At 41.6% G+C, this 11,622-nt stretch overlaps 1 protein-coding gene and 1 pseudogene across 2 annotated transcripts; one reads left to right on the top strand and one right to left on the bottom strand.

Annotated features, from left to right (window-relative positions):
• Positions 1-3,169: 3,169 nt before the first annotated feature.
• Positions 3,170-4,639, bottom strand: LOC311142675 (coiled-coil domain-containing protein 85B-like). Its single transcript, XM_084178329.1, has one exon. The coding sequence runs from the start codon at positions 4,313-4,315 to the stop codon at positions 3,689-3,691; it is 627 nt and encodes a 208-aa protein (XP_084034455.1). The 5' UTR covers positions 4,316-4,639; the 3' UTR covers positions 3,170-3,688.
• A 3,259-nt stretch (positions 4,640-7,898) lies between these two features.
• LOC311143140 (acidic fibroblast growth factor intracellular-binding protein B-like) lies at positions 7,899-10,528 on the top strand (annotated as a pseudogene). Its single transcript has 8 exons — positions 7,899-7,982; positions 8,201-8,392; positions 8,564-8,691; positions 9,028-9,127; positions 9,416-9,549; positions 9,772-9,880; positions 10,013-10,076; positions 10,439-10,528. The product of its transcript is annotated as an acidic fibroblast growth factor intracellular-binding protein B-like (transcript).
• The last annotated feature ends 1,094 nt before the right edge of the window (positions 10,529-11,622 follow it).

The following is an 11,622-nucleotide window of genomic DNA, read 5'->3' as shown; positions in this document are numbered from 1 at the left end:
CTTTTAGAATATCAGGGTTTATTCTAAGATGTGGCAACTCAGACAAATGTACTAGAGCATGACATTGACGTTGGGGACTCGGCCCCGATCCAACAACATGCCTTTCAAGTGAACCCTGAAAGAGAGAGAAGCTCCACAGTGAGTTGGTAACTTCCTCACGAGAGGAAAGTTAATACAGATATTGCAGGAGTTTCCCCTTGAAATCAGACATGTCCGTGGTAAGGACAACTTGGTTGCTGATTGTCTTTCAAGGGTGGGCAGTCAATACGTTTTGTGTTTAGCCAGTGTGTAGCCTTGGCTCACAATTTATTTGACTGCACGTTTTTAAAAACGTGGCGTTTTAGGCTATGTTTCTTTTACAAAAAATAATAATAAACAAAGAGAAAAAAATATTAAGATTGTTGAAAAAAAGCATTTTTATATATACAGTATATTTACCAAAAAAAAAGTGTTTTGTCTTGTACTGTCACGGATACGGCCGAGGCTGCCCCTCCTCCTCGTTCATGCAGGCTTCGGCGGTCGTCGTCACCGGAGTACTAGCTGCCACCGATCGATGTTTCTGTGTCTCACTAGTTCTGTCTGTATTGTTCACACCTGTTACCCATTAGGCTTATTAGTTTCCCTATATTACCTCTGTTTTCCCTCCTGAGTGTGTGCGTGATTGTTCTTGTTACGTCGTCTGTTGAGCTGTTGTTTTTGCTCTTCCCTGCGTGGAGGGTTTGCATTATTTACTTGGAGTCGAGTAAAGCCATTAATTCTCAGTTCTGTGTCCTGCGCCTGATTCCGTTTCCCCACTGCACCCAGACTCTGACATGTATTTAATTGTTGACAACCAGTAGATGCCATGTTTATATTGGAGAAGGCGACACATTTAAGTTGGTTATGTTGTGCAATGGAAGTTGTTTTCTGTTGGTGGTGAGCAAACTTGTCCAACAAAAATATAGGATATATTTGTTGTCTTAAGGGGGAAGGTGTTACAGGTTTAGTTTTTTCCATTTATGTTTTGAGGTTGGATTTTAGTGGCTTGCGAAAGTATTCACCCCCCTTGGCATTTTTCCTATTTTGTTGCCTTACAACCTGGAATTAAAATGTATTTTTTGGGGGGTTTGTATAATTTGATTTACACAACACGCCTACCACTTTGAAGATGCAAAATATTTTTTATTGTGAAAAAACAAGAAATAATACAAGAAAACAGAAAATTGAGCGTGCATAACTATTCACCCACCCAAAGTCAATACTTTGTAGAGCCACCTTTTGCAACAATTACAGCTGCAAGTCTTGTGGTATGTCTCTATAAGCTTAGCACATCTAGCCACTGGGATTTTTGCCCATTCTTCAAGGCAAAACTGCTCCAGCTCCTTCAAGTTGGATGGGTTCCGCTGGTGTACAGCAATCTTTAGGTCATACCACAGATTCTCAATTGGATTGAGGTCTGGGCTTTGACTAGGCCATTCCAAGACATTTAAATGTTTCCCCTTAAACCACTCGAGTGTTGCTTTAGCAGTATGCTTAGGGTCATTGTCCTGCTGGAAGGTGAACCTCCGTCCCAGTCTCAAATCTCTGGAAGACTGAAACAGGTTTCCCTCAAGAATTTCCCTGTATTTAGCACCATCCATCATTCCTTCAATTCTGACCAATTTCCCAGTCCCTACCGATGAAAAACATCCCCACAGCATGATGCTGCCACCACCAAGCTTAACTGTGGGGATGGTGTTCTCGGGGTGATGAGAGGTGTTGGGTTTGCGCCAGACATATCGTTTTCCTTGATGGCCATAAAGCTCAATTCTAGTCTCATCTGACCAGAGCCTTTTGGCAAACACCTTTAAGCAATGGCTTTTTTCTGGCCACTCTTCCATAAAGCCCAGCTCTGTGGAGTGTACGGCTTAAAGTGGTCCTATGGCCAGATACTCCAATCTCCGCTGTGGAGCTTTGCAGCTCCTTCAGGGTTATCTTTGGTCTCTTTGTTGCCTCTCTGATTAATGCCCTCCTTGCCTGGTCCGTGAGTTTTGGTGGGCGGCCCTCTCTTGGCAGGTTTGTTGTGGTGCCATATTCTTTCAATTTTTTAATAATGGATTTAATGGTGCTCCGTGGGATGTTCAAAGTTCTGGATATCTTTTTATAACCCAACCCTGATCTGTACTTCTCCACCACTTTGTCCCTGACCTGTTTGGAGAGCTCCTTGGTCTTTATGTGCCGCTTGCTTGGTGGTGCCCGTTGCTTAGTGGTGTTGCAGACTCTGGGGCCTTTCAGAACAGGTGTGTGTATATATACTGAGATCATGGGACACTTAGATTGCACATCGGTGGACTTTATTTAACTATTTATGTGACTTCTGAAGGTAATTGGTTGCACCAGATCTTATTTAGGGGCTTCATAGCAAAGGGGGTGAATACATATGCACGCACCACTTTTCCGTTGTTTATTTTTTAGAATTTTTTTTCACAAGTTATTTTTTTCATTTCACTTCACCAATTTGGACTATTTTGTGTATGTCCATTACATGAAGTCCAAATAAAAATCCATTTAAATTACAGGTTGTAATGCAACAAAATAGGAAAAACGCCAGGGGGGATGAATACTTTTGCAAGGCACTGTATAGCCCGTTAGCCCATAGGGCACACCAATTGGTCACCTCGTTGGTCAGTATGTGTAACACCTGTGCTGGTTGCCTTCTCGTTAGTGGGAAGGTGTTTCACCTGTGCTGGCCCAGGTGCTATTTAAGAGTGGCTGGCCCAGTGCTCTAGTTGTCTTGACAGATGTGGAAGGTTAACACCTTTAGTTGGCACACCCTATTTTGATTTCTAGACAAACAATCCTTTATCTGATTTCCCTGATTTTGTTTTGCTCCACCTTTTTGGTTTCCTTCCTGTCTTTAAGTTTGGTGTGGGTTTTTCTTTTGTTTGCCTCTTCTTGGGCAAATTTAGTGGGCGCTCATGGTGGGTGTCTTTTAGGTTCCAGTTGTTGTTGCTAGTCAACTTTCAATGGACACCCTATAAGTGCCTTTCATAACCCCTCCTAAAACCCCACCTGTTTTAGTTGTTGGTCAGTGACTCTTTGTTAGTTTTCCCTTCTGTTTGAGAGACATTTTTGCTGGGGAACGTAACAGACGTGATTGTTTATAATCTATCCAAATAGGGGTCATGAAAAAAACAACAAGCTGTACAGATCATTGTCATAATCTTTTAATCAAAACAGGATAAAAACATAAGGGTTTTCACAATTAGATCTATACAGTTTTGGACAATTCAACACCAGTCTTTATCTTACAAATACGATGACAGGCTATGAGGGGCACAGACACAACATAGAAAAGGCTAACCAGTTCAAAGGATAGGATAGATAAGTCTGATATTCATAGAGAAAAGTGTACAGTATTATTGAATGCAGGGAAAATAAACACTTAGTGTGAAGATCAATATGACAAAACTGCAAGTAAAAGGGATCATGTTTGATGAAATCTAATAAAAGAGAATAAGAATACAAATTCCCACCAACGGTCAATATAAAACTGTTTTAGAGAAAACATTGCCATCTCTGATGTATGTTGCTTATTTCAGCACCATTGTCAGCTCCCGCCATATTGAGTGCGCGATAAGAACATGTCCTGTGATATAACACATCTATAACATAGCAAAAACGACTCATTCCCCTTTTATGTGACTTGAGGTGAGATTAACAACATCTCTTATATTTGCCTGAAGGAGTTTGTTGACACCCTCACATCGGGGGAACACACTAGAAGAGGAGGATCTGGACTACCGATGCTCCCATTGCTGGAACTTCCGTCTCCAAGGTCCCGGGCCACCAAATACTGTAAACTCAACTCGGACGACCCACCAGGACTGGAATCACCTCTGCTGACACAACCCCCCAGAACAACACACAGTTCCTTGAGATCGAAATTCTCCTTTACCAATCCGTCTTGCACTCGTTCCAAATCAGCCAGCTTCTTCAGATGATCACCCAAGTCCTCGCGCATCACTTTGGCGGCGTGGTGTCCAAAGAGTTGCCACTCTAGCGAAAGTGTTTTTACTTTCATTCGGTCGTCGTCCAGGAAACTACATACTTCTCTCAGTTCTTGGTTCTCCCCCTGAAGCCTATTATTGACTACTTTGAGTTCCCTGATTTCGAGTAATTGCTTCTGTAGTTGTTTATTAACTTCTTTAATTAACCGTCCTCGTTGTATAAGGGCTGTCCTCTTGTTGGCTTCCTCTTTGCGTAACAGGGCCACGATATATTTTTTGGAGAATGATAAGTCCTCGTCGGACATTTTAGATAGCTTTCGGCTGTCAATCTCGCTGTTGCTGCACATTTTGTCTTTTACTGTATAGGCGAGTGCGGCTCAATGACTATGCATGGAAAATATGCCGGTTTGCCAAAAAATTAACATTCATAAAATAGGTAATGGAATGCTTACAAGATGATGACGTAAAATGTTTGTCCTCATTTTTCCACGACGCCCTGATCCTCAACGCTACGGAGGATGTATGTTGCAAAACAAGCCTTTCCCCACATTGCCTCTGTCATTGTCATTTTCACGATACGAAGTGAAACGAGCGTTTTATGTAGGCCTTGCCTAGAATAATATGCGATTTGTATCGATGCCTCTTCTAAAGCGCGAGGAAAAAATGGCTGTTAAAAATTGCCGGTTAAGAAGAACATAGTTCGTCACCACTAATGTTGATGTAAAAAATACAGTATTTTCTCACTTTCGCCAGGGGGGCGCTCAAGTCTAGTCCACAGAAAATGCGCATACAGATTTTTGGAACAAAGGACAATGCCCAGCTCAAGTCACCTAAGAAATATATCCGTACTCAGTGTTTAGATTAGGCAAATATAATGGCAAACTATAGCCTACATAGGCCTATTTGTCTAGGCTATCTTATTATATATCCCATGCAGCGAACACGCTTAACTTCAGCTGTTTACATACAAACGTTGCTGATTTCAGCACGGTGGATAGCTCCAGAATTTTGATAATTTCAGGACCACGGACCGTTCCATAATTTTGTTCATTTCAGCACCAGGGACAGTGCCCTGCGTGCCATTGAACGCTTCAAAGAACTCGTCCAGTCATACAGTATTTTGCTAGAAAACTTTAGAAATATTGTAACGTTTTTTTCGTTGTACAAATGATAAATATGCTATTGTCTTGTCATTAAATGCTATTGAAGGTCATGACTTGACCTGCTGACAACAAAAATCGGAAAACCCAATTTATCCACTGCAGTAGAGGGCAGTAAGTGTCTAGTATCAAATGTGCTATTCTCTAGAGATAGCCATCAAAGGGAAACAAAGTTGCGCTTTCTGTTGTGGATTTTGAGAGGAGACCCAATTACTTGTCAGCAGACACCTCTAGACATCTCTCAATGTCATTTACCTTTAGTTTCTATGCAGTTTTTAGTGTTCTTTTGAATGCAGGTCTATGCAAATTTGATAATCTGTTGTCCCTAATTCTGTGCAGAACCCGACGTTTTAACTTCGCAGATGCTGTTTACCCAAACTTAAGGTGCCTGCTGCAATATTTTAGCTGGCTACCTTTTACCCTCGACTTGACAGATACATAACAACTAATTAAAGGTTAAGTATCATTATTGTTAATCCCTTATGTGGCTATGTTACATAATAATCGTTGTGGTGTGAATACCCTTTTAAATGGGTCAACGATCACTGACTTTTAATGCCAGCTTCACCTAGAAACATGACACTCAGTGGATCAACTTTGCAGTCTATCAATAGTGAATGCCTCTGTAAGGCCTCATGTAAATAGGCTATCATTCTGATTGTGTACACACTCTTTAAAAAAAAAAAAGGTTCTGGATAGAACCAAAAAGGGCTATATTGCTTGCTTCATATATGGAACCCCTAAATTCCTCAAACTCAACTCTGGACCTCGAAACCAGTTCCACTGCATTTTTTCGTTGTTCCCCTTTAATCAGGGATTGATTTAGACCTGGGACACAAGTTGTGTGCAATTATTTATCAGGTAGAACAGAAAACCAGCAGGCTCCGGACCTCGTAGGGTAAGAGTTGAGTACCCCTGCCCTAAAGGTTCTTTGATCAGAACGCCAGGGGTTCTTCTTCACGGAACCATAATTGGTTCCATATAAAACCCTTGAGTTCCATATAGGGTTATACAGTGGGGGAAAAAAGTATTTAGTCAGCCACCAATTGTGCAAGTTCTCCCACTTAAAAAGGTGAGAGAGGCCTGTAATTTTCATCATATGTACACGTCAACTATGATAGACAAATTGAGATTTTTTTTCTCCAGAAAATCACATTGTAGGATTTTTTATGAATTTATTTGCAAATTATGGTGGAAAATAAGTATTTGGTCACCTACAAACAAGCAAGATTTCTGGCTCTCACAGACCTGTAACTTCTTCTTTAAGAGGCTCCTCTGTCCTCCACTCGTTACCTGTATTAATGGCACCTGTTTGAACTTGTTATCAGTATAAAAGACACCTGTCCACAACCTCAAACAGTCACACTCCAAACTCCACTATGGCCAAGACCAAAGAGCTGTCAAAGGACACCAGAAACAAAATTGTAGACCTGCACCAGGCTGGGAAGACTGAATCTGCAATAGGTAAGCAGCTTGGTTTGAAGAAATCAACTGTGGGAGCAATTATTAGGAAATGGAAGACATACAAGACCACTGATAATCTCCCTCGATCTGGGGCTCCATGCAAGATCTCACCCCGTGGGGTCAAAATGATCACAAGAACGGTGAGCAAAAATCCCAGAACCACACGGGGGGACCTAGTGAATGACCTGCAGAGAGCTGGGACCAAAGTAACAAAGCCTACCATCAGTAACACACTACGCCGCCAGGGACTCAAATCCTGCAGTGCCAGACGTGTCCCCCTGCTTAAGCCAGTACATGTCCAGGCCCGTCTGAAGTTTGCTAGAGTGCATTTGGATGATCCAGAAGAGGATTGGGAGAATGTCATATGGTCAGATGAAACCAAAATAGAACTTTTTGGTAAAAACTCAACTCGTCGTGTTTGGAGGACAAAGAATGCTGAGTTGCATCCAAAGAACACCATACCTACTGTGAAGCATGGGGGTGGAAACATCATGCTTTGGGGCAGTTTTTCTGCAAAGGGACCAGGACGACTGATCCGTGTAAAGGAAAGAATGAATGGGGCCATGTATCGTGAGATTTTGAGTGAAAACCTCCTTCCATCAGCAAGGGCATTGAAGATGAAACGTGGCTGGGTCTTTCAGCATGACAATGATCCTAAACACACCGCCCGGGCAACGAAGGAGTGGCTTCGTAAGAAGCATTTCAAGGTCCTGGAGTGGCCTAGCCAGTCTCCAGATCTCAACCACATAGAAAATCTTTGGAGGGAGTTGAAAGTCCGTGTTGCCCAGCGACAGCCCCAAAACATCACTGCTCTAGAGGAGAATGGATGGGCCTGGAGGAATGGGCCAAAATTCCAGCAACAGTGTGTGAAAACCTTGTGAAGACTTACAGAAAACGTTTGACCTGTGTCATTGCCAACAACGGGTATATAACAAAGTATTGAGAAACTTTTGTTATTGACCAAATACTTATTTTCCACCATAATTTGCTAATTTAATTCCTTTAAAATCCTACAATGTGATTTTCTGGATTTTTTTTTCTCATTTTGTCTGTCATAGTTGACGTGTACCTATGATGAAAATTACAGGCCTCTCTCTTTACAGGCCTCTCTCTTTTTAAGTGGGAGAACTTGCACAATTGGTGGCTGACTAAATACTTTTTTCCCCCACTGTATATGGAACCCTTTTTGGTTCCATACAGAACATTTTTTTCCAAGAGTGTAGACTACTGTTTTTAGCTACTCAGCTACTAGACTTTCCTAAATTAACACTCTGCAGTCTTTTTTTGTTCCTCATTAGCTTACAAGATGTCTATGGAACTGGATGTGCTTGTGGGAAACCAACTATCATGGATATGGACATCTATCAGATTTGGTTGGACGGCCTCACAGGTTTGTCTTTATCCTATTTGGTTGAGACTTTGGAATGACATGGATGTAGTGGTGACACTGCACTTTGTGACAGAGGAATTGACTGATTTTGCTGTATGATTATTACCTACATTTGTTTTGAAATCACACCACAATAGAATGTCAATGACCAGACCGTGACATAATTTAGGTTACATCCTATTGTCTCTCTCCCATGTCTGCCTTGCTTATCCTCACAGTGAGTTATGCAGTGAAGGTGCTGATGGATGAGGGGGCATTACTGGAGTGTGAAGTGAATGCCGAGGTTCTGACCAGCGATACCATGGACCAGTTCAGAACCTTCCAGATGTGTGAACGTCTCTTACATTTCCCCACCAAACTGGGCTACTCTTCCAGATCCCTGCCCAGCACCAGAGAATACTAATTGAAAGGTGTGTGTTCAATTCCATAAATCTTTATTGTTCCCAAAGCCAAGGACAATTTGTGTGCAAACAGAAATAGACACAGAAACAAATACAAATACTGTGTGTGTGTGTGCAGACGTGTGTGTGTGTGTGTGTGAGATGGAGAAGAGTTAACCAGCGTGTTATTATTTTCTGCAGGCACCATGAGTTTGACAGTGTGTTTGCCAGAGAGGTGCCCTGGGAATAATTTCTCCAAAGGGACCAATAATGACCTGGACGACATCAGCTCTAAAACAGGGATCACACTGAAGAGCTGCAGGAGACAGGTGAGACTAACACAAACACCACCCCGAGAAGGGGCTGCATTAATATAGTGTGACTCCTGACTGTATTAACACACAACTCCCATCTTGAGAAGAACCTGTCATTCAAGAGCAGCTTAAATGCAGAAGGACAGGCCAGGACATCAGCTGGACACCACTGCTCTGTAATTTAATTATCTGTCCAGTTTAAGCACTGTCATGCAGCGATTTGCCTGCCAGCCATGGGGCTTTTAGGGTGAGGTCATGATTAGAAATACAAAAGTCATCTGATATAGAGCATACCAACACGTTGCACATCTCTGTCTGTCTGTCTGTCTGTCTGTCGCTCTCTCTCTCTAGTTTGACAATTTCAAGCGGTTGTTCAAGGTAGTGGAGGAGCTCAAGGGCCCCCTAGTGGAGAACATACAGCGTCACTTCTTGCTGTCAACACACTGGCAAGGTGGATACAAGAATAAAGTGAAGGACAGAGGGAGGAATAAGGAAGGAGAAACAGAAAGAGTGTAGCGAAAGAGATCTGTCAACCATAAGTCTAGTATATATATTCACAGGAAATAGCATACCTGTGTATTCCTGGGTAAATGTTATTGTGTGACTGTTTATAGACCATTTGACTATATGGTTTATAGAATGATGGATGATAAAAGGATAATTGCCTGTGTTAGTTTCCTTAGGTTCAGGCCCTCCAATGTACTGTGCCACCCTCTAACTTGTCTCTCTATCCCTCCAGAGACTATGCTGCCATTGTGTTCTTTGCAAACAGCCATTTTGAGACAGGAAAGAGGAAGCTGCAGTACCTCTCCTTCCAGGACTTTGCCTTCTGTGCAGACCAGCTCATAAGTTACTGGACAATAGGAGCAGTGGGTAAGATGCATCTCTGTTGATGTGACCAGTCATTGATGGCACCAAAGCATGCACAATGCTGCTAAATTTAGTAGACAATGCAAGAAGACAGTCCCATGAAAAATTGTTGGCATAATATAAATAATTATTTGAACCCAAAGCTGTTGTCACAAACAATGAAGGACATATTCGGCTTTCTGGCACCAGATCCCATTAGTTTTTTTTGTCTCTGTCTCTTCACAGATAGCTTGATGGAGGATATGGATGTTGACCAAAATAAAGAGTTTCTGCATGAACTGAAAGATCTGAAGGTTTTGGTTAATGACAAAGACATGCTGGACCAACATAAAATGTAAGATGGGTGAACCATGTGTATGAAAGTGCTTGTGTGGGTTGATGTTGAGAGTTATAGAAATGATTCATCATTGATGTCTTTTCTGGTCCCCCTCTTGACTCTTTTCTCTCCGCTTGTCTCGCTTCTTAGCCTGGTGTGTGCTTCTCTGAGGGGAAACATCTAAGTCTACAAGTTGATGGAGACTAACTTCAAAGTGAGCAACTGATAAGTGCTTCACAGACTAAGATATGTACATATCAGAGTTGGAGTTGTTTTTAACCAGAAGTTAAATACTATATTCACTATATTCAATAGTTATTTTCAACTCAAAAGTGTCTAAATAATGATAAATGAATAAGTTAAAGTAAAATATATCAAAGCTATATGGAACTACTGTGTAATATGAATCGAATAGTCTTACATTTCAGACTTTGATTCCTATTCAGATTGAGATGAACATCCCACATCTCTCCCCCCACTGAAACAAAACAAAATGAATGGAATTTGAATCTGTTTTAAGTTGTAAGAATGTCTTTGTTGCTCTCTTTTTCTATCTCACGATCTCTCTGCACATAGAATCTTTCTAAAGTTCTGATAAACCTTGCATCTAAACACACAAATACCAAAGATGTCAGAGATGTATTCATCGACCTTGTGGCAAATTAACTTGTTATTTTATGTGACAATTACCTTTTTAACATGTTTCCAAAACTTGTAGTGAATTCCACTTTTTGGCATTATAGATTGTAGAAACAAATTTGACATGATCTTAGACATCATCTTAGACATGTATGTAAATAAACTGGCGTCATCAAAAGCTGCATCCTCCAAATGTACATAAGAATAAGCAGATCCCTGCACGTTGGTCTGGACCTCCTTATTGATCACGTTGGTCTGGACCTCCTTATTGATCACGTTGGTCTGGACCTCCTTATTAATCACGTTGGTCTGGACCTCCTTATTAATCACGTTGGTCTGGACCTCCTTATTGATCACGTTGGTCTGGACCTCCTTATTGATCACGTTGGTCTGGACCTCCTTATTAATCACGTTGGTCTGGACCTCCTTATTAATCACGTTGGTCTGGACCTCCTTATTGATCACGTTGGTCTGGACCTCCTTATTGATCACGTTGGTCTGGACCTCCTTATTGATCACGTTGGTCTGGACCTCCTTATTGATCACGTTGGTCTGGACCTCCTTATTGATCTGTATTGATCTTACTGTGAATCTCAGTCGTCCCTCATGCATTTACGTAACTACCTCAGCCCAGTACAGTCCACTTCTCCACCTCTCCCTGATATTACCTAGTTCTCTCGGTCTCCTTCTGTCTCTTCAGTCCCCCCTATAAATATAATGAATGAACATCTTCTGATGTGCAAATTGTGATTTAAATGAAGTAAAGATATTTGTTTAAGAAATATGTTTAAACTGTTTAGTAAATGTTTGTGAAAGTGTGAGGGTCTGTTTGTAGGTTATGTGTGTGTGTGTGTGTGTGTGTGTGTGTGTTTCTATGTGTGTTATAAGGAGGTGGTTAGCAGCAGGGGGCTACAGTTGGTCAGGGTTGTCTGGGAGGGGGGTTTGGGCCTGAACTGAGACTTTACCAGTGTTGGGGAGTAGTGAACTACATGTAGTTCAACTAGTAATTAAACTACATTTTGCAGTAGCTTGGTGGTAGTTGAACAAAATTCAAATCTTGGTAGTGTTTTCAGTAGTTCGTTTTTGCCATGTAGTGATGTAGCTAACTACTGGAACTACAC

Source organism: Coregonus lavaretus, assembly GCF_964263955.1.
Source record: "Coregonus lavaretus genome assembly, chromosome: 15".
In the NCBI taxonomy this organism is placed as follows: Eukaryota; Metazoa; Chordata; class Actinopteri; order Salmoniformes; family Salmonidae; genus Coregonus; species Coregonus lavaretus.
This window is presented reverse-complemented; position numbering and strand designations above follow the sequence as displayed.